The 23,700-nt window shown below is 46.1% G+C and overlaps 1 protein-coding gene across 3 annotated transcripts in view; it reads left to right on the top strand.

Annotated features, from left to right (window-relative positions):
• The window catches only part of EMB2773 (PHD finger family protein), a 111,992-nt gene that overhangs the window by 26,475 nt on the left and 61,817 nt on the right, over window positions 1-23,700 (top strand). For all 3 annotated transcript variants that reach the window (XM_087394055.1, XM_087394054.1, XM_087394053.1), the window contains exons 6-13: window positions 17,090-17,197; window positions 17,365-17,473; window positions 17,569-17,671; window positions 18,346-18,532; window positions 18,679-19,110; window positions 19,214-19,758; window positions 19,853-20,063; window positions 20,161-20,211. In XM_087394055.1, the coding sequence (XP_087250181.1) occupies window positions 17,090-17,197; window positions 17,365-17,473; window positions 17,569-17,671; window positions 18,346-18,532; window positions 18,679-19,110; window positions 19,214-19,758; window positions 19,853-20,063; window positions 20,161-20,211 (1,746 nt within the window). The remainder of the gene's footprint in view (window positions 1-17,089; window positions 17,198-17,364; window positions 17,474-17,568; window positions 17,672-18,345; window positions 18,533-18,678; window positions 19,111-19,213; window positions 19,759-19,852; window positions 20,064-20,160; window positions 20,212-23,700) is intronic.

The raw sequence follows: 23,700 nt of genomic DNA, 5'->3' as shown, positions 1-23,700 counted from the left end.
CCTACAAGGGCATTGAAGACTGTTACACCTTATGAAGCATGGAAAGGTAGGAAGCCTTCACTTTCACACATGAGAGTTTTTGGATCTCTTGCATATGTTCATGTACCATCTCAGCTGAGACATAAGCTTGATGACAAGGCAATCAAATGCATATTTATTGGTTACAGCCAGGAAGAAGAAGAAGAAGAATATATTATCGTCCTCTGAAGACCAAAAATCGGCCTATGGGACCTGAAACAATACAAAACCTTACACACTTAAAGACTTCTCCCTCAAAGGGGAGGGTAATAAGAGAAACTACCTTTATGTCTAGGTGAGTTTCTGTGCTTCAAAAGCTTAGATACAAATGTTCCTAAAGCTGAGGGTGATGCCTTATGTAGCAAATCAGCCAGTCTGTTATGTCCCTCAAGAAGAGAGCTGAACTTTTTCCTAATGTGGGCATAGTAAGGGCATATCATTACCATGTGTTCTTTTGTTTCTGGCATACCCTGGTCACATAATTGGCATATTCTGCTCTCTCTTGGCATGTCTTTCCATCCTCCTATTTCAATTTGCAGCTGGTGTGATCAGGTGCGAAGTGAAGCCAAAGCCCTCCGCTTATGCATTGCCATAGGTGTGCAAATGTACTTCTGCGTGGCTGACTCCTTTGCCGCATAAGTGGGCCAATATTGGGGGTTGATAAATGTGCAGTAGTACTCGAACTTATCTCTATTTTTAGCTGTTTGCCATTTCCTGTGTAGTGCATTCTGCAGGTCACGATGAAAAGCATCTTCATCTACCTCCTCTGGTGAGTAGTTCAAGTACTCCTCTACCTCCCACTTCCTGAACCAATTTCTCAGATCTAGTGCCAGGAGAGCAGAGGGTATAGGTTATACCAACCAAATACTGGGAAGATTATTGTCAGTAGAGATGTAATCTTTGCTGAACATTCGGCTTCTCCTCTTGTGGACTGCAAAGCTAAGCTAGAAGTTGACATGTTTGATGCCTTTGACTCTTGGTTACCTCTTCCTTCCTCAGAGGGAGACTTTGACCAGCAACATGAGCCTCCTGCAGGCCCTCCAACAAGCAATGATCAGCCTGTATCACATGCTGATTTGCAGGTTTCTCTTCCAGCACAAAATGATCCCACTATTCATGATGCAGTGATTGAAGAAAGAGCTGTCAATAGACAGCAAAGGCAAGTTTCCAGATGGCTTCTTGATACATTAAGGGACAGCAAACAAGATCAGGCCGGACAAGATCAGGGAATAGACAGATGCATGGTCACTTTCTTGAATTTGCACTCCTTGCTACAGCTTGCAATGAAGAGCCTTTGTGCCATAAAGATGCTTTTGACAGCAAAGAGTGGATGGATGCAATGAGAGCTGAGTTACAATCCATTGACAAAAATGACACATGGGAATTAGTAGATCTCCCTCCCGGCAAGCATGCCATTGGTACCCGGTGGGTCTAAAAATAAAAAAGGAAATGTGATGGCAGTATAGATTGACACAAAGCCCGCCTTGTTGCAAAAGGGTATGCCCAACAACAAGGCATTGAATTTGAGGAGGCCTTTCCTCCCACATCCCGGATTACTACTATTAGATGTGTCATTGCCATTGCAGCCCATCACCATTGGCAAGTGCACCAACTTGACATCAAGATTGCTTTTCTTCATGGGGATCTGCAGGAAGAAGTTTATGTGACACAACCTCCTGGCTTTGAGGTTGTTAATTCTGAAAACAAGGTATGCCGGCTTAGAAAAGCCCTTTATGGTTTGAAGCAGGCACCCAGGGCATGGTATGCCAAAATTCATGCACACTTACTCTCCCTTGGTTTTCAGAATAGCCTCACAGAGCCCACTCTTTATGTCTGTGGGAGTGGATCTGATTTTTTAGTGCTGATTTTATATGTGGATGATATGCTAATCACGGGCCCAGATACTCAGCATATTGCAGCTTTCAAGGCTGATTTGCAGCAGGCTTTTGTAATGTCAGACATGGGACAGCTACACTATTATTTGGGCATTCCGTTTGCTCATGTTGAGGGGGGTATCATGAAAAGAGTGGTGCAATTAAAAATTGCTATTTTTAGCATAGGGTTCTAAAAAGAGGGAGAGAGCCCTTCTTTTGGACTCAGAAGGCCAAAATCAGTTCCAGAAGGAGCCAATCATCAGTTGTGAGCTGGCAGAGCCTGCGAGGGAAAATCGCCATCAGCCAAGGGCCAGTTTCAGTGCATCCAGGGCCTGCTAGAGGAAATCGCACCTGATCTAGGAGCTTGTTGCAGATTGCGATTTCAGCCAGGGTGTCTTCTTCAAATTGCGATTTGTTCCCCAGGTCTTCCGGGCTGTGCCAAGGGACTGCGACCTATTCCAGGGCTGTTCCAAGTGTTTCCAAGCTGTCCAGGCTGCTGTAGAAGATTGCGATTTGCTTTTTCAGGCTTTCTAGGCTCTGCAAGAGATTTCAACCTGATTTCTGGAGCTTTGTGGGTGTTGCTGCTGATTCTGGTAACTTTCCAGGCGTGGGTGTTATCTTCTAAGATGCTTTTGGGGCTGTGTCAGAGCAGAATCATCTTTTCTCTACTCGGAGGTGCAGGCTGCTCTCTTGCGGAGGCTGTCATCCAAATTCTCCTATACGCGATGTAGTACTACTATCCTCTTCTGCTATTGGTCTTCAGCGACACCTGGATAGACTTTAGGTCTTCTGTGATACACATGACTTGAAGGTCAACCTTGGGAAAACCAAGGTGATGATCTTCAACACTTCCAGACCCGCTATGCACCGAGAGCAGTTCCTCTTCGCCGGCGACCCTGCTGAGATAGTTGACTCTTACACATACTTGGGCGTTGTCTTCTCAGGCCCGATCTTCACGATGCGCCGGCCATGTAGGCCAGGATTAGCAGGGGATACGCCGCTCTTGCCAGGTTGGAGCGACAGTGCTACCACTCCCACTTCCAGGACCCGCGGACCAAGTCTCTCCTTTTTGATTCTTTGGTCCGCCCAGCAGGCATGTACAGTAGTCCTTGGTGGGGAGTCGACCTTTCAGACACAGAGTGGGCTCGAGTCGAGCGCCTACAGATACTGATGTTTGCTCGGATGATCCGCAGCAAACCATCGGTACCACACCAGATCATTCTAGCAGAGTTCGGCGCCTCACCCCTATAGCTTGATGCGGCTTTTTAGGCTATCACCTATCTCCACAGAGTCAGGGATTTCAGCTCCTCCGCCGATGGTCGCCTCCGCCTACCTTGGCTAGCCCTATCCTCCTCTATGGCCTTATCCGTTGATGGGGACCAGCGATGCTGGTATAGTCGTCTTTCCAGTTGGTTCACCCGACTGGGTCTCGACTTAGACCGGTTGCCTCCTTTTCAGTACAGCCTCGACGCTCCACCATCTCCCCTCTCCCCCACTGACCAGGAGGTCAACCGGCTCATTCGAGCGGATCTGCTCCAGCTCCACACCTGGCGGACATGGTTTCTTCACTCCGAGCTTCCTGTGAAGCTCGACTTCTACCGCTGACACTGCCTCCAGATCTCACAGGAGGGTTTCATCACACCTCCGGGTTACACACAGCTTCATCTACCACATGCGCTCCGGATCTCCCTCGGTCAGTTTAGGGTCTCATCACACCGATTACGGATCGAGAGCGGACGCGCAGAGGGTATCCCACGAGAGGACCGCCTTTGCCCACTTTGCGACTTGCAGGAGATCGAGTCGGAGGAGCACTTTGCTTTCAGATGTCCTATCTATTATGCCATTCGAGGCCGGTACCACTGCCTCTTCCGCGACGGATTCGGCTCCCTCCCACACATGCTGCAGTTCCCGGATCAGCGATGCCTAGCCGCTTTCTTACATGAGATGACTCGCCACCGAGATACCTCTCTCCGAGCACGGCGACACGAGCATCACACACAGCGTGAGGACACCCATTGGCCTATCACTGATTTCTTCCAGTCACAGGACACCTCTCCTCAGTCTAGCCGACGACGCGGACGTGAGCGAGAGCCAGAGCCACGGCAGCTGCGCCAGCGGACAGACTCACACATCCGGGTCCATGACATCTCGTCTCTGCTCTCTGCCCGGCCCACCGGGGTTACCGTTGCCCTCATCCACAGGGCCACCCGCCGCCCCTGACGACCGAGCTCGACTAGGCCGCGTGACGTCAGAGGCCAATCATCTATTGTAGGGTTTTTTCCGACCTCCCATTTGACGGCCCCTCTATGATTGGTCTCTGACGATCACCACCTGCACATATATACTGTATCTCCCCCCTCTGTCCCATTTTTGGTGCCCCCCCTTCTTTTTTGTATCATCTGGAGGTAGACACATATTTTTTGTATCAGGACTAGACACATAGTCCTTCATAACCTCTTTTTTGTAGAAACAGTTGGCTGGCCCGTTTTGAGACCGCCACCATTATGCTCATTGTATCAGTTATCTTTAGTCTCATAGACCTTCACGGTCTTTTGAAGACTTTAATAAACTTTATTTCTTTCTTTCTACAGGATCTAGGGTTTTGCAGCCTCGGTGACCTATCTTCTGTGGAAATTGGGTAGAAGAAGGCTCGCTTTTGCCTACTTTTTCCGTTCCCTGATTGGTTGCTGGCTAGTTATTGCGTTTGGGTTTCTTTCCTCGCGAAGAAAGGTTGACTTATGTTGTTGGGTAGTGGCCAGAGAGGCTATAGATTGAAGCAACCCGTTTGGGGAGTGCTTTGTCGATTGATTGCACTAGAGTTTGGTTGTTGAAGGCTTTGTCTTGCAGTTGTTCAGCCGTGTCTGGCTGGTTGGGCGCTTGGTTGTGCAATTGTAGGTGTTGCAGAGACATTGGATGCTTTTGGGATCTCTGTTGCATGCTTTGGTTGGTTGAGGATACAGGGTTGACTAGTAATTGGATGCCGTTTCACCATTTGGAGCTGAGCAGGGAATTACAAGGTGGGCTGGACGGGGAGTTTGTGGGTGTTGGTTTGGCCATTGGTGCAGCTTCCTAGAGACCTTTGTAATCAGCCGCTTGGCTTCAAATGAATGTTAAATAAATACCGCAAGCAGTGCCAATGTTTGGGGCCAACCGGTGTCCTTGTTTCTAAGTAGGAGCGCTCTAGCTTCCCTATGATTTGATCTATGATGGATATTTATTTGTCAAATTACTGTGTATACTGTAATTAAGTGGATCCTACCACCCTTTACGTTGTTGAGGCTGGTTTTAGTGGTTCCATTGCTTGGATCCGCCTATCTTCTTCAAGAGGGAAGCCTGTAGTTGGCTTGGTGCAAGTCCAACAGACTAGGTGAAGAAGACATCATACGATTTAGTAAATATGTCTCACAGGGAGAGATCTCTGAGTCTTATTGGAGAGGAAGAGGAAGAGCGGATGTCTCGGTCTCATGATGATGACCAGGGTGCAAGAGAGGAGTCTCATGTTGTTGAGCATCAGGATGATTGGACTGATGAGGAGGATGTGGAATTATTCAAGGCACAGATGCAGAGTTTCATGAGTGCTTTCACGCAGTTCACACAGTATCCTAGCTTCCAACAGATGATGAATTCTGATGTGCAACCGAAGAAAAGGAAGCTTGATGATGGTCAGCAGCAGCCTAATGCTATTCCGGGGCCAACTCAAGGTAATAGTTTTCAGTCCATGGTTTCCGGACAGCAAGGAGTTATGGCAAACCCGGTGCAACCGGGTTATTTTGGTGGTCGTTCAATGTTTCAGGCCATGGTGAGCCCACAAGCCCAATTTTTATGCTTGCCAGTCAAATAGTTGGGTTTCAGCCTAGTTTGCAGCCCATGGGGCCGAATATGATGTATGCAAATGTTGGAGCAGCCCCAGGGATGCAAATAGGTATGCCTAATGCAGCAGCAGGTAACCTAGCTTTGGGAAATATGCAAATTATGGGTGCTGGTCTGAATTGCTGGTAGTGTGGGAGATAGAGTGAGTGCTGCTGTCCCTTTTGCCCAGGCACCTATATACGATAATTTGAGACATTTAGTGGCATGTAGGATAAACTTAAGGCCTTGACCTTTTTGCAGCAGTTTGATGCAGCCTACACAGGAGGAAATTTCATAGAGTCATTCAAAATACGTCGGCGTGCAAGTTTTCTAAAGGGGAATGCACTTCATGTTAGAAATGACCCAATAGAGGGTACGCACAGCGGAAGACTGATAGTAATGCTCAGGAGCTCACACAGTGTGGTGTGGGGTGTGGAATCACAAACTTCTTCAACTTATGTGCATAGAATAGATGTGCAGACTCATCAATAGACAATGAACCAACCAGATAGAGAAACCACCAAAATAATATATTTCCGTCCAAAGCTATGGACACAATACAAAAGAGAGAGATCCAGAGTCGTGTGGTCCTCTGATCTTACCACAAGGTACTTCTCATATCTGTTGGCTATCTCTAGACTCGAGCCCGCGTGCTCCACCTCGAGCGTCTGTAGACTTTCTGTCCAGAATGGTTCTCTCTACCTTACTGCATGTAGATCAGCCTAGGTAGGCAGCCCTTTCTCAGCTTTGTCTGCAGCTTCTATGTGCCTCCTTCACCTCCTGTGATGTAGGCCCAAGGAAGGTCCTCCTGCTGCTTCAATCTGCTGGTGGTTGGCTGCTTTAGAGAATGAGTTATGAGGGCACAAAGGCCCTGCTTATATAGGGCACAAGGCCCTCTAGAACCAACCGACCAGCCAGCCCTAATTGGGCCGACTGGCTGGTCTGTAGCAGCCCTAACCAACTGATCAGTTCGTTGGCTGGTTGGCTGCCTATCCAGCCCTATTTAGGGCCCTTTGTTCCATGCAGGGCCCAGCCCCTTTGGACTGCTTACCCCGCCACCTGCCAGCCCTGCTTGCAGGCCATAGACCTGCCCAATACCTGCTGCAACAGTGCGACTCCATGCTGCTACTGTTCCGCCTCTGTTCAGCCCTTGTCCGGACTCTGGCGCACCTTGCACACCTTCCGTACACTGCCCTGCAGCAGCCCGTACTGATCCGTATTGTGGATGTCCCCTTTCTCTGGGCATACCTTGCCCCAGGTCTCCCTCCCCCATGCTCTCCTCATTTGGGGGCTTACAGATGGGGAGGTGACCTTTCCAACACTTCAATGGTGGACCACTATGCTCATGCAAAACACCGCACCAAACATGTGGGTAGGTTTCAAGCAGGTGTTTTCAGGTGCGTGGCTTACCGTGACTTTTGAGGTGGATATCATGGCTGCTTGGCATGAGCCGAATTCCAATTATTGCCGTAATTTTGAGAAGTATAACAGCAAGTTTTGGGCGGCTTTGTTGCCTGTTAGCTCCTACCGGATTGTTCCTTTCATGGAGCAGGTTGAGAAATATTACTGCGGGCTGCCTAAGGAGTTTAGAGACTACTGCACAAAGACTAAAGTGTCCAATATGTCTCAGCTTATCGAGAATGCTAGCACAGCATATGCTTTGATGCAAGGGAGGACTTCTGGGTTCAAAGGTGGTTAGAAGCATGATATCAGACTTATACCCACAAGCTCCATTTTTCCTCTTGTCCTTCATCGGATAGATAGAAAAGCTAATCGTCAAAAGGATGAACGCAATCGTTTGTCTCTAGAGGAACGGCACGCTTTATATGAAGGTGGCAAATGTTTTATTTGCAAAGAGGCGGGACATTGGTCTAGAGATTGTTAAGAGGAAGGAGCCGGCTAGTGACACGGATGAGCCACTGAATGTTCCGAAGGGCAAGAGTTCCTAATTCCATAGCGGGTTGTTTACGACTGGTTTTGTATAGCGCCGTATACATGTACTTGTAAAAAGAATTTTGTATGGCAGAGTTTGCCACTCTTTTTGGCATCTGATTCTGGATGATGTATGTTATACGGTTTGCAAGATGGTGTTTTCCTTGCTACTTTTGGATGCCCTTTTGTCATGAGGTTTCAACAAAAATAAGAATGTTTTTTTGCCATGAGGTTTCGGTAAAATATGCATGTTATTCTTGTCACGAGGATTCGACAAGATGGGAATGCTCTTTTGTGTCATGTGGTTTCGCAAAAAGAGAATGAGTTCCCGTAGACCTTGGTTCGGAATGCGCAATTCTTGGAAGTGGTCTATGTCGTGCATCATTGGCTGCTATGCAATTGCAGGTGTGGCACATACAGTGGATGCTTTTGGGGTCTCTCTCTTGCATGCTTTGGTTGGTTGAGGATACAGCGTTGACTTGTAACTGGATGCCGTTTCACCATTTGGAGTTGAGCAAGGAATTACATGGTGGGTTGGACGGGGAGTCTGTGGGCATTGGTTTGCCTGTGGTGCAACTTCCTAGAGACCTTTGTAATCAGCCGCTTGGCTTCAAATGAATGTTAAATAAATACCGCAAGGGGCACCAACGTTTGGGGCCAACCGGTGTCCTTGTTTCTGATTAGGAGCGCTCTAGCTCCCCTGTGATTTGATCTATGGTGCATATTCATTTGTCAAATTACTGTGTGTGCTGTAATTAAGTGGATCCTACCACCCTTTACGTTGTTGAGGCTGGTTTCAACTAAAGTGCAGGTGGGTAAACAATGGCCAACCCCCTCTACACTCACACAGTTCAGGGGCTTCCTTGGCTCAACCTTTGTTTACAGAAGGTTCATTAGACATTATGCCAAGAGAGCTGCAGCACTTAGAGATTTGCTAAAGAGAAAGGAGCTTTTGCATGGAGTCCATCTGCCTAAGCAACTTTCAATGATCTCAAGGAAGCTCTCATAACAGCACCCGTTTTGACATGCCCAGATTTTTCAAAACCTTTCTTCATTGAGGCTGATGCTAGTGGGAAGGGCATATAAGGCCATGGTATCATTGCATATGAAAGTTGGAAGCTGAGTATAAGGTGTTTATTTTCCCCACTCATGATAAGGAAATGCTTGCCATTGTACATGCCATTAAGAAATGGCACCATTACTTATAGGGCAGCCACTTTAAATTAAGAACTGATCATAAGTCATTGAGATATTTTCTATCTCAGAGTACTCTCACCCCAAGGCAAAGGATGTGGCTGGAATTTGTTCAAGGCTATGACTATGACATTGAATTTAAGAGGGAGAAAGAGAATGTGGTGGTGGATGCACTTTCTAGGTTGTGGGCATGCCAATGCTACGCAGTCTCCACCATCTATAAGGACTGGATCCATGATATTCAGGAGAGTATTTGGAACATCCCGAGTCAGCTGCTATGTTTATGGCTCTTCAAGATCCCTCTTGTATGGACTATCCACAATATGCCTTAAAGAATGGACTCCTTTGGTACTTGGATAGGGTCTGTTTGGTTCCTCATTCCTCAGTTAAAAATCAGATCTTGGCTGAGTTACATAGCTCTCCTATGGCAAGACACATTGGGCTGGGCAAGTCCTATGAAAGGGTTAAGCAAAGCTTCTATTAGAAAGGTTTGTGGAACGATGTAATGAAGTATGTCAAGAATTGTGAGCATTGCCAGCAAAATAGGACTGAGAACACTCATCTGCAGGTCTTTTACATCCCCTACCCATCCCTGAGGGCAAGTGGACACACATCAGCATGGATTTTATTAGAGGTTTGCCCACTACAACCAAGGGATGGAATAGTATCTTTGTGGTTGTGGTTAGGATTACCAAGAAAGCCTACTTCATTCTACCAAAACCACTTATACTTCCTCACAAGTGGCCAACCACTTTGTGGAGAATATATTCAGGTTGCATGTCCTTCCACTCGAGATTGTGAGTGATAGGGATGTAAAATTCATGAGTGGTTTTTGGAAGGAGCTCTTCTCCCAAATAGGGACTAAATTGGCCCCTAGCACAGCCAAACAGATGGCCAATTAGAAAGGCTTAATAATTTTGGGTAGTCTCTGAGACACTTTTGTTTTGAAACATGAAAGTCTTGGGATAGGTGGTTGTGTTTGGCAGAATTTTTCTACAATTCCATAAAGCACACCTCTAATTCCCTTCCACCATCAGATATCAGATTCTTCTCAATCAGCATGCGTGGGATGAAGTGGACAGAATGCAAGCCATTTTACACCTAGCGGAGGATAACCTTCTGAGGGCACAATCCACGATGAAGGAATATGCAGACCAGAAGAGAAGGCATGTGGAATTTGAGGAGGGGGATTGGGTATACCACACAAGTATGCTTCATTGAAGGGGGACATTAACACCAAGCTGGCTCATATAAATTCTAACAAGGGTTGGCGACTTAGCCTACCAGCTGGACCTGCCTCCTACCACCAGAATTCATAATGTATTCTGTGTATCCTTGCTGAAGAAGCATAGGGGGGCAGAAATTCCAGTTGTCATAGAGTTACCTCCCATGGATGAATCTGGCCAGATAGAGTATTTTCCAAAAAGGATATTGGGCTACAGGGATAAAATCCTCAGGACAAGGTGTTGGTGGAGCACTACATCAAGTGGAGGGCTTACCAGAGGAGGAATCCACATGGCAGCCTGGCAGTATTTTGCAGCGGTTCCCAGAACTACTGAGCTGAATTGAAGCCCTCTCTGTTCATGCCAGGCCAGAGTACTTTTGCACTCTTCTTTCCAGCTACTTAAATTACTTGTCTTCATTTTGAGGGCAAAATTTCTATAAGTATGGGAGGATTGTAATAGTAGGGTACACTAGCGATAGCATTAGCCACTTAAATGGGCTCAGTTAACCTTAAAATCGGGGTCCCATTCATTGTAAATACTTTGGTACTCTCTTGTACTTTTAATAGGGGTTCTAGGGGGTTTGCCATGTGGCAGCCTGTTGTACTTATCCCATAAGCAATGGTGTTGCTGGCCCACTTCCCAAAAATATAAAAAGGGCTTCAGCTATTCTTCATTCTCATTCAACACTCATACAAGTACACATCTTTCATTGAGTGTTTGTACGTCCTAAGCATCAGCTTGAAAGCTGTACATGCAAGGAGGACAGCATCTAGCATCCATGCTAGCCAGCCCACGTGAAACCAGCCTCAACAACGTAAAGGGTGGTAGGATCCACTTAAATACAGCATACACAGTAAATAGACAAGTAAATATGCACCACAGAACAAATCACATTGGAGCTAGAGCGCTCCTACTCAGAAACAAGACACCGATTGGTCCCAAACGTTGGCGCTCCTTGCGGTATTTATTTAACATTCATTTGAAGCCAAGCGGCTGATTACAAAGGTCTCTGGGAAGCTGCACCACAGGCAAACCAACGCCCGCAGACTCCCCGTCCAGCCCACCCTGTAATTCCCTGCTCAAGTTAAAACGGTGAACAACATCCAATCACTAGACAATCCTATATCCTCAGCCAACCAAAGTATGCAACAGAGACCCCAATAGCATCCACTGTTTGAACCACTCCTGCAATCGCACATCCAAGTGCCCAAGCAGCCAAACACGGCTGAACAACTGCAAGACAAAGCCCTCAACAGCTGAACTCTGGTGCAATCAAACAACCAAACACTTCCCAGCGAGTTTCTTCAATCTATAGCCTCCCTGGCCACTGCCCAACAGCATAAATCAACCCTTCTTCGCGAGGAAAGAAACCCAAACGCAATAACTAACCAGCAACCAATCAGGAAACGGCAAAACCAGGCAAAGACAAGCCTTCTTCTACTCGGAATCCACAGAAGAAAGGTCACCTTGGCTGGAAAACCCTAGATCTTGCGGAGATAAGCTGATTCCGCCCTAGCACAGCCCAGAAGCAGCCTAGAATAGAACACCCATGCCTGGAAAGATACCGAAACCAGTCACAAACCCAGAAAGCTCTAGAAAATCAGGTCTAAATCTCCTGCAGAGCCTGAAAGCCTGAAAAAAGCAAGTTGCAGTTCACCCGGAGCAGCTTGGTTAGTTCCAGAACTCCTGGAACAGCCCTAGAACCAATCGCAAGCACCTGGAACAGCTTGGAAGAGCCCAAAAGCAAATCGCAAACTGGAACAGACACCCTGGCAGAAATCGCCACCTGCAACAGACTCCTGGATCAATTGTGATTTGCTCTGGTAGGCCGTGGATCACCTGGAACTGGCTCTGGGTAAAAACGAATTATCTGGCAGGCTCTGGAACACTTGAAATTGGCCCCTGGGTAAAAACGAATTTACTTGGTAGGCTTTGGATCACCTGAAACTGGCCCTTGGGTAAAAACGAATTTCCCTGGCAGGCTCTGGAACACCTAAAACTGGCCCTTGGGTTAAAACAAATTTCCCTGGCAGGCTCTGGAACACCTGAAACTGGCCCCTGGGTAAAAACGAATTTCCCTTGGAGGCCGTGGATCACTTGAAACTGGCCCCTGGGTAAAAACGAATTTCCCAACACATGTGGAACTGTAGAGTGAGTGAGAGACTCTAAGCGAGGAATGTAAAAGGGGCCTCCGAAGAGGGAATAAATTACTGAATATTTGTCTGTTTCATAGAGCTGAATACGATGAAAGAATAAGAACTGTGTGAAGGGAATAAACCCTAACTACAAAATACAAAGGAGCATTACTATACAGAGGGGTAAAGCGATGGAACGGAGGGCTGCTATGGGTTAGTCCCTGTCTGCTACTGTACCTGACTAAACCGGCTGAGGGAACACTAAGAAAGACCTGTAAGAGCTTGTTGGATTGCTGTAGACTCTCCTACCTCGATCCTGGCCTGTAGAACTGCTGCTGGTTGAAGGTTGGAGCTCTAAAGGTAGATGAAGAATGAGGCCCATGGGGGCTGCCTTATATAGGCTTTCAGGGCAGATTGGCCGGCCCCTGGTCGACTAATCGGCTGGTCAACGCCGTCTGTTGACCAGTTTGGTTAAAAATCAACATTGACCAAAAAGTCAATCCGTTGACTTTTTGGACAAAAGTCAACTATGTGTTTTTTGACCTGCCTTGTCTTCTAAGGCTGCTCGGAGTATTTGATGGTGCTGCAGCATGTAGGCAGCATGCCACTGGTTGTGGATGCCCATGTGACAATACATCAGCTTGGAGCCCTAGGGATGTAGTTAGAAGTCAGCCTAATAGTTAGGGATAAGTTAGCAACAGGTTAGTTAAAAAAGACAGACAAAAGGCTGCCATCTGAAGGCCTTCCAGCAGCCCAATCAAGGGTCAGTTGGGTCGCCTCAAGTTAGCTGACCAAGTTGGGTGAGGCTGACCCGACCAAGTAGGTCGATTGACGTGACCATTGGGTTGGTCAACCTGACTGGCCAGTCGATCAAACTAGCTGATTAGTCAGAGGGCCCTTTGCTGCCCCTTTTCCTCATTCAGTTCCAGCCACTTCGAGCCTTGTTCCAACTTCTAGCCCCCTTGCAATGCCATACTGGTCCAAAGAGCATCGAATCCTCCTCCAGTAGATCACAATTCCTGGCAGCATCTACACGCAGCACACAAGTGGGTTTGGACAGCAAACAAGGTCGAGGTTTGGGCAGTCTATTTCAACAGTTTATTTCAGTTTATATTTCAGCACTTCATCTCTCAATTTTCACTCGACTCTCTCAGTGAGTCCGCGTTTCTCTTAGTTCATCTCTCTCACTCAAGCAGTAACCCTGCATGCTCGTGGACTGAGAAAGAAAGAAAGAAAGATGTATTAACGTCCGCGGGAGGCCTCACGGGCCTATGGGACAAATTACAGCAGATGGAAAGAAACTCATACAAGCCACAAAGGGCTGAAGCAAAGAACGCTCTAGGGCCCCTACTGAGGACTATGCGAAACTAAGCTATATATATAAAGTCTTAAAATCTCAAAGCAAAAACTGGAGCTAACAAGTGGGATGTTGTTAATGGTCTTAGAATTTGGAGTTGTTAGTGTCGTTACTAGAGATGCGTGGGCTTCCCATTTCTCTCAGAGATGGTACCAAAAGAAATGCAATCAGGTAAGAAGAAGAAGAAGAACCGACGTTCAATCAAAGGAAGGTAATTAGGCAAATCGAGATGATAAAATTCCATCTACTCCTCCTGCGGAAAAGAGGAGCCAAAATTTGTAAGTTGCAAGAGTGACAGCCTATGCAAGAGTGGATTGGTGAAGCAACAACCTTTGACGTAGCTAACTCTCCTTGCGTCGATCCCCATCTGATGTGACGAGACCTGCATCTGTCCAATGGCGATCCTCAATGCACTGTGATCAGTCTATCTCAGCATCCTGTGGTGCTATCAATGCCTGCTGTTGTTGTCTAATCTGTTGTAGTAGTGTCTCTCTGTGTCGTCGCATCTCGATTAGATAGATCCCTAAATCTGCTATCTGTTACTAGTTTAGGGGACTAGAACACCTGGGAATAGCAAGAATTAGCAGGAAACACAGAAATGGGGGTAAAGGAGAAGGTCCCTCTTACATGAAGTGGGCTTGGGAATTGGTAGCTCCCACGTGGGCTGGCTAGAATGGCTGCCCCTCTTGCATGTACAGCTTTCAAGCTGATGCTTAGGAGGTACAAACACTCGATGAAAGATGTATACTTGTACTAGTGTTAAGTACAGCTGAAGCTCCTTTTATGTTTTTGGGAAGTGGGCCAGCAACACCATGGAATTGCTGATCGAGATCCTAAGCACACACGGGAGATGGATTTGTGTGTAGCCCGTTGGTTTGGTTAACCCCTCCTTGGAGATCCGCAAGCAATGATTTCTGTAGAAGCAGAGTTTTACTGAAAGCTCAGTAGGTGCTAACAAGGTCTTGTATGTGCGAAGTTGCAAGAGATCCACTCTGATGATCTGCTGGTTCACCTTCTGAAAGGCGAGGGGAATGGATGGAGCATCAAGGCTTTACTGAAACGGTGGGAATCTGTCCCTGTCGTCCCAAGCTTGCAATCCATCTGCATGTCCGAGCATACCGGCTCCTTAGATCCCCCTCCTCCTCCAATGCCGTAGATGAAGTTAGGGCTAGCCATGCAATCTACGTCATCTGGATGTTGTGGTACCATAGTCCTTGACCCTATGGAGCTAAGTGACCACCTGGAAGGTTGCATCAAGCCTATGAAGGCGTAATCCCAAACTCTGCTAATATGATCTGATGTGGGACTAATGGCTTGCATGGATCATTTGAGTAAGAAGCAGAACCTGAAGTCTCTCTGTGTGGATTAGTCTATCTCTGATAAGTCTTCCCCCCTGAAGGGACTATCATACATCCTTGTTGGGCCGAACTGTGAGTCAAAGAGAAGAGACTTGGTTTTGGGATCCTGAAAATGTGAGTGGAAGTACGAACACTAGGAATGACTCAATGCTGCAACTAGAGTGAACCAGACTCCCTGGGCACCACAATTTGCAAGGAGGATGCCTGCATAATCACAACTTCGTCCCACATTAGTTGCACATACTAGATCTCTAGGAAAGAGAGAGAAATCAATGCAGGAATGAACAAATATCAGACTCAAACCCTCCTTGTACTTGTGGTCCATTTGGTTACGGAGTCCTTGGTGAAATTGCAGCCCCTCTTGCTGGAATAGGCAAAGGGAAGAGAAAGGGATGCTACTGCTGCTCCAGGGGTGAAGAAAAGGAGAGATTTCTGCAGAGAGAGAAGTCTGAAACTGTAGAGAGAGAATCTGCTGTAGAGAAACAGAGACTGGCAGAAGAGAGAGAATGCTAGGGGGAAGAGAAAGGGATGCTGCTGCTGCTCCAGGGGTGAAGAAAAGTAGAGATTTCTTCCATCTGAAATTGTAGAGAGAGAAAATCTGCTGTAGAGACTGGCAGCAGAGAGAGAAAGCCTGCTGCACCACCAAGAGGGCCTGGAGAGAGGCTGGCTGCACCAAGATGGAGAAGGGAGGGTGCACCAAGGAGGGAGGAGGGACATGGGATTTTGTGAAGAGTGAGGGAGGGAAGGCCTTCTTTTATAGTCCCAGCCCACAATCCCCAAAGATGGCAAGGAGATCAGCCCACCTTTTTAGCCCTTACACTCGTCCCATTCCTCCTACACTTGCCCCACTCCTCCTTACACTTACCCCACTCCTACACTTCTTCCTATGGCCAAGTGGCTGGACCAGCTGGCCCTGCTGCCACCTCAGCCTGCCACGTGTCACCCAAAAACCCTAAAATTTCAAAGTTGTCAGAATTGAATTCTGACTTCACCATTGGGGTCCTAGCAGGTAGTTCTATACATTGACGTACTCTAAAGGCTTGTTTTGTTTGGCATCTTATCTTGTGTTTCCTGGCTCACACCCAAGGCCCTAAAAACGTTCTCTTGGATGGTAGCTAGGTTGGTCTGCAATCTGTGGATTTGATTGGTCCCAAAGATGGGTACTCAGGTGGGGTGTGATTTCTTGATGTCCTTTCTCAAAGAGAAGGCATCACTCTTGTGGGTCAATAATGCCCATAACCTCAGGCAAGGGGGTTCACCCTCAAATGCTAGACCTAGCCCCCATGACCTAATTGAAACTGCAGGAAAACTTTCATCTACTTTTTGCAAAACATGCTATTAAAATTGAAATGTAAAAGAAAAATTACCAAGCAAGTGTATACAAGTTTGCTGAGGAGTGACAAAGTGGGACATGATCTGCTTTGTGGTGGGAGAGGGATGGATAAGCTAAAGAACATGTATGTACGATCAGCTCCAGGGGGGTTGGGGAATTGAGAAATCTGTGATGTGAGAGGCGAAGGTAGGGGATCCCATGATATAGTCAACTACGCTTGTTCCTCCAACATGTGTGAAACAAGTGAGCCTATCAATAGATGGCCATTGCTCTAAACTATTGTATCTGATCAGATCATGCATCCTGCCCATATATATCCATTGTATACTAGGTGCTCCTGTAGGTTTGAATGATGATGAAATAATGTATTGGAAGCTTCTTTGAGTTTAGGCAAATAGGCACCTAGTACTGATTTTGCCATTGTGCAACTTCTGCAAGCCCTAGCTTTGTCTTATCTTTTGATATCCTTTCAACATTTTGGTATTGATCTCCTTCGACTTTCACACCCTAACGTTGTCTCTAGTGTAGAAGCCTGGGTCCAAATCCTTCTGACATACTAATCGTGTCAAAATAGCATTTTTTGGTAGCTGCATGTTTTCTTGCAAATTATTTTCTTCTATGTGTAGAGATTCTGTGTAGTTTCAGTGAATGAATTTGGGAAGCCAGAATGTGCTTTCTGAGAATGCTCTTGGCTTACAGATTACAGACATTCCTGTTAACGCAAGATGTCAATGCTCACCATTTTGTTTGCAACTTGTAATATCTTACTTTGCAGATCTCTGATGCTTGTGCTGTTTTAAATGCTGCTTCCAGAACGAGTCAGAAAATTTCACAGTGATTATGTCTGCTTTGGAGGCTGTTCAAACATCTCTTATGATCATGACACATCCGGAGATGCCAAAACAAGTCTACAAGGAGGAGGTATGGCAGGGAATGTGGTGTCACATAGTTTTGTAGTATATGTTTAGTAACAATTGATTGTGTGAGCATGACGATCCCTGTTTCTGTATACAAGCCTGATGTGTGAATCCTGTGAACATGCTAGCCTGAATTTGACACCAACTCTGAAACTTTCATTTGTCTTGCAGATTATAGATAGAATAATAGAATTCTCCCGGTATCAAATTGTACACAGTATTTTCACAGCATATGATCCCTTGTATAGACAGCTTCACAAAGGTGGTGAGATGGAGGACGGTAAGTATCAGGGAACTTTCTTGCATGTCTAAGAGCTGCAGTTCTTGTAAATATTACATGCAAAAGATGATACTGTGTGTTGTATTTGAAAGCAGATTTAGAGGATGATGATATCGACATGGATAATGGAACGGGATCAGCAAAGAAAGGTCGTCGAAAGAGTAAAGGACACAAGGTTAAGCGGGCAAATATAAATAAGTGAGTGTTGAGTGTTGTATTTTCTATATGTCATTCCTGGTCACTCTAACATAAGCTAAGAATTGGTAATGTTGTTGCTAAGCCTCCATTGATTTATATGTTTCATTTTCCACGATTTTTCTGCTTGTGAAAAAGAGACACAAGATGCTCATGAACATCTACAATTGCTTGTTTATATATCGTAGGCGCAGCTTATATTTAGAAGGCTAGTGCAAATGGAGGTGTCACAGATTGAAATCTGTGCCCATGAAAGGCTGCATTTCCTTTTACAAATTTTGGGGGTTGGGGAGGCACGTTTGTGGCTTCGCTATTGAGGGTTTAATTTCTGCCATGTGTTGCCTATGTTATTGCTCAGTGGCTTAATAGATGACAAGAAAAGTCTTCCAATAGTAAATAACCTGTGAGAGAAGGGAAAAGTATGGCTAACAATAGGAGCATTAAGAGATACATGTGTGGTGTATTATAACTTTTGAAGATTGTGCACTTTGAAGGGATAGATGAAATTCTCCACCCTGTTGATTTTGTCCATATAATGTTTAACTAATTGAGTTTCTTCATCTTAAAAACAAGAGTATGGACTCTTGAATGGACTCTTGAAAGGAGTCCCGATTCTTGAGAAGAGCAGATAGTTCACGTTCTTACTTTTAAAAGGCCAAAGATTTTGTCTGTTGCAGGGTCTCAGGTCCGGTATCTTGTGTGCTGCAAAAACTATGCAGTATCCTTGGCTCAATGAAGGATCTACTTTCTGCTGAGCGATTAATGGACAGTAGTGTACTTCAGTTAATCAAGACAGTTTTAGCAACATTTGGAGTGGAAAATATACAGCTCTTACAGCTAAAAGCAATAGGTGTTGCGTGTACGGTAATACAATTCCCTGAGACGTATTTGTGGAAGATTTTGTGATTGTTTTAGTTAGATTAATAAATTGTATGCAGAGACTTGTCATTGAAGTGTGCTCATGGGAGTGGTAGAGCCTGAGTGAAAATATTGTTCTATTACATCTGCAGGTGTTTACATCATACTCACAACATAGAACAATGATAATGGATGAGATCCTTTCTTTGCTTTGGAAACTTCCATCTTCAAAGCGGAACCTTCGCACATACCATTTGCCAGATGAAGAACCAAAGCAGATTCAAATGTTGACTGCCTTGTTACTTCAACTGGTTCAATCTAGTGTGAAACTTCCAGAGGTTTGCGAAAAGCCGACAGTTTCCCATGCTGATTTAGGTGCCAGCGATGGATCTAATAATGCAGTCAAGTGTGTTGAGCCAGCTATGGATGCTAGTACGTATTTTTGGAGAAATGTCTTGCAACGTTGGACCATGCCAAAAGCTCATGAAGGGGCTGATATTAGGGGTTTAGTGGAGAACCTAATTGTGGATCTTTTGACGACGTTAAGTGCACCTGAGTTTCCAGCTGCAAGCCTTTTGCTTCAGGTAAATTCTATCACATTCTATTTCAAAGATACACCAGCAGACACATGCATGTAACATATTGGAAGGCTTAGGTGGAGCACATGACAGCAGCTTTCCTGTGCAGGTGCTGTGTGTGCTGCTGTTTGGCTCTGCAGGCCTGAAATCAAAAGACGCAATTGTCCGTGCCACAGCAATTGAGCTACTTGGTCAGATTGCAGCTCGCCTAAAGCAGGATGAAATTTCATGCAGCAGAGATCAATTATGGGTCTTCAAGGAGGCACAAGGCATGGAAAGTGATAGTAGCACATTGAAGGACAGTTGTGTCGCATGCAGTGGGGGAAGAGGTTCTAAGCTCATTGTCCATTGTGATAGCTGTCATCAGTGGTTCCATGGTGACTGTGTTGGAATCACAGGACATGATTTTATTGGTCGTGGTTGGCTTTGTCACTGCTGCCTGTGTAAAAAGCAACTCATTTCTTTGGAGTCTTTTTTAAAAGCACGAGCCACAGAGGGTAAATTAAAGTATAAAAGCAGTAAGGGGGTTATTGAGTCCCGGATTCCTTCTGAAGTCACAGTTCCAAAGACAGGGTCTGCTATTCTTCAACAGATGTTGTTGAATTACCTTCAAGATGCTGCTGCAAATGATAGTACAGCTGCATATGCACGGAGGTGACCTTTCTTGCTTTTTTCTTTCAATCCTGAACTCATTTGGTTTCAACCATACTGAAAGGGTTAAATGCATTTTTGTCTGAATTTTGTGCAGCTTCTACCTATGGCAGTGGTATCGGGATGATCCTCAAGGGGAACAGAATCTCCCCTTCTATCATGGAAGGTGGACATCACAAGCTTCTCTTCATGGCTTTGGAATTGCTCCCTCTCCTTTTACAAGGGATGTGATTGTACGAATTGCTGCGGTGCTAGGTCAGCAAAGACCTCTAGCTCGAGGTTTTGACAGGATCCTGGAAAGGCTGCTGGTATACTATGTTTTGATTGTTTTTGTGCAGACTATTTATCATGCTTATGGAATTATATTTTGGGGCCATGCTTATCCTTCCTTCTGATTCTTTTCAGGTTAGTCTGCAGGAAAACTCTCCTACACCTCGTGCTAAAGCATTGAGGGCGGTATGGGTTCTAACACTACTTGCTTTTGGCATTGTGACTTGAAATCAAGAGGAACAACCAAGATGATTCAAATATACATAAAAATACTGCTTGTTTGTATGGTCGTTTCTGTCTAGCTAACCCTTGCAACCTGATCTGGTGGATAATGGATCTCATTATGTTTAAGAAAAAATACAAAGGAGAGGCCTACTAGATTGAAGTGCGCTCCCACACTGAGATAGAATCACACAAAGAACTGACTCGCTGCACATAGAGAATGACAATTACTGGCTACACTACTGAAAATGCAGCAATGATTGAACCATATGAATCAAACCCTAACTGAGGAGGTGTGAGGGAGAAGCCATCCTGTGGCATCATAAAATGGCTAGGGCTTCAGTCCACTTCTATGTGGCACTGACACTGTGAGCTCAATAAGAATGCGTTAACACACATGCATGGGTGAGTACTGTCACTGTATTGACTGTCCCAGAGTTGTTAGATTATGAGTTGTGTGGTGTGAATGTGCCTTGGGACACCTTTCCCCCTTGGGTTACTATTAGGGTTAGTCTCCTAGGCATTGGATATAACATTTTGGTTATTCTAATAACATATACAACTCTTGCATTCTCAATACAACTCCATGCTTTGGTGTACTCCTCTCATCCCCAAACCTAGTATTTTGGTATCAGAGCCTTGGTTCCCTATGAGTTTAAGCTAGTCTTGCTTTAACAAACATCTTCATTTCAAGGAAAAAAATGCTTGATGGGTGAAGACGCGAGTTGGCTCGATGTGCAATGGAGTGGGGGTGAGAGTAGCTTTTGGTTGTTTATGCAACCTTTCAGCTGGGGTTGAGACATAATACACACGCTAGAGCTGCCGTAAAGCTTTCATCATCCGAGAGAGCCGCGTCGTTGAAGTTCCATATAGCATTGCTTGAGCTGGTATATGCTTTTGCCGTATTAACGGACATGCAAGTTTCACCTTGTGAAGTTTTCATCCAAGTTGCGGCCGGCTGTTATTGTGATAATTCTTTCTATCTTAAATGGTGCGTTGCCCTATGAGCTAGATTTAGATTTAGATGCTCGTTGGGGAGAGACTAAAATGAAAACGTTTATAGACTTCACAAGCAGTTGTAGCTTGAATGAAGAGATTTTGGACTACCTTTTGATTAGCCTTCTCCTTTAGTGCTAGCCTTCGTCATGGCTGAGTCTGCCCTTCACCTCCGGAGTGCCGACAGAAACTCAGTACGAAGGCTTTGTATAAATGGATGCTCAAGTATGTGTGGGTGTGTGGATTTGTATGTGTGAGAGCATATTTTTATACTATGGTCTACACCCACCGTTGGGCGCTGATGACGTCAGTGGGGATGTCATAGTAGCTAGTCCCTGCTATGCATGATGGACTTAATGGTTTTCAACCTTGTGAGTGACTATCATGAGATCGAAACTGCACTATGTTGTGTTTTTAGAGAATGAGTTTGGGAATGTTCTTAGATTCATCTAGGTATATGCCTCGTGGCCTTCATTCACGAGGGGGTCCGACACAGAGAGTACTTACTTGGGCGAGGGGGCTTGGCCACATCATCAGACACCTCTCAGAGTAGGATCAGAGAGTTCTTCCATCGAGTGACATTGATAGTTCAGTCTCTAGCCGCAGACGTGACAGAGACCCCGACCCGATGATCGCAGCACGACACACGAGACATCGAGGGAACACACAGATCACTGTGGGGGACCTCCCATCATTGTTTAGACCCTGGATACGTCCCACGGGAGTCACGGTGGCTTTGGTCTTGCGTCGAGCCTTGTCTCAGAGACCGAGACGCACGGCACCCCTTGACGGGCACCAGCGTCCCATCATCGGCTATGCACCAGCCAGGCGACATGACATACGGAGGATTCCGCTCCGCTCCAGTCTTTTTCTTTTCATTGTTACACCCAGATGTATTTGATTATGTATGATTAGTAGACTTAGGATTCAACACAGGTGATGATGCTCGTTTCAGTAGCTCCACCCTTACTGTGATTTGTATCAGGTTTTCTTCCAGTCTCATAGACCCATCGGTCTTCCGAAGACTAATGTAAAATTTCTTTCTTCTCTCTCTCTCTCTCTCTCTCTCTCTCCCCCCCCCCCTGCGTTGTCTAGCTCCTCCCGCCTGCACCTGCGCTTGCGTCACCCGCCTAGCGCCTAGCTCCCCCGGCTCCTCCCATCTCCTTTCCCGCTCCCGCCTAGCGGGGCTGCTGTTGTCACAATAGCACATCACACAGCAGCAAAGGGGCAGTCCCAGTACTAGCTCGTGGCAGTGGAAGTGTCAGTAGCAGTAGTTCGTCTCAAACCCAGGTCACGTGGGAGGGAGCAGCCTTCTTTTCACACATCATCAGCTTAAGAGCAACCTATCTTTAGCGCGCAGGTTGAGCTGAGCCCTGGGCTCAGTCTTGGGTGTTAGAGATGGCAAGAGGCCCCCCAATTATTCACAGGCCATCATGGAGCCCTTTGTTTCAACCCCTATCGGAAAACCCTCCTACTCCGACATCGCAGCAACAACCAGCCCATACACATTGCATTAAAAGAGGAGGGTTGGCTCAGACCCACAGGAGCTGATATATTTTCTACAGCAGGAAGTAAGGGAGGTTAGACTTATGGTTGAAGCTCTGGGGAAGAAAGTGAAGGAGATGGAGAACAATGGCAAACAAGACATTATACATGAAGTACTACAGATACACATGGAAGTAGAACCTGCACCACAGTTGGTAACCAAAGTCCATGACATGGTTACCAATGAGGTCAAATCGATCAAAGAAAGAAAGAAAGAAAGAAAGTTCATTAAAGTCTTCGGAAGAGCGATGGGTCTATGAGACTGTGAAAATCCTGATAAACCGAGCTATGGTAGTGGAGCTACTAAACGAGCGTCCATACCAATGCAAAATACAAAAATGCAGAATGGCAGTACTAAGTCCTAAGTACAACATAGTCATGTCGATGGTCGACTATATATCAATCTGAGCATCATCATCAATATCACCATCATCCCCAGCAAAAGCAAGATACCAGGATGGATGAGGCAGTGGAGGCATGAAGTCGGCAATACAGTGATGTCGGCCACTCCGAGGTGCGGTCTTGGCATGTCTCTTGGTCGTAGCTCTGCGTCTAACTAGGGCTACTGTGACCCCCGTCGGTCGGGCTCCGATTCTAAACAAGGAGGGGATGTCTCCAAGTGTGATCTGTGTGTCGACCCTCTATCTGAGCTGTTGGGTCACGGGCTCCAAGTCACGGTCATGTCGGGGCCTCGTCTCGTTGGGGTCCATGTGATCTAGTTGAAAGAACTCCGTGATAGAGCTCTGAGAGGGATCAACCGATGAAGAAGTCTCCGTGCTCGGAGTATCCTCTCGCGGTGTCTAAGTGCCTCATGAATGAAACCTGCCAAACACCGCTGGTTTGGGTAGGAGAGGAAATGGGCTAAAATCTCATAACTATCTTTGAAGAGGCAGTGGAAATGTCCTCGGATCT

The sequence above is a fragment of the Dipteris shenzhenensis genome, chromosome 23, assembly GCF_047967505.1.
Source record: "Dipteris shenzhenensis isolate YYH24624 ecotype China chromosome 23, Dip_SZ_1.0, whole genome shotgun sequence".
In the NCBI taxonomy this organism is placed as follows: Eukaryota; Viridiplantae; Streptophyta; class Polypodiopsida; order Gleicheniales; family Dipteridaceae; genus Dipteris; species Dipteris shenzhenensis.
This window is presented reverse-complemented; position numbering and strand designations above follow the sequence as displayed.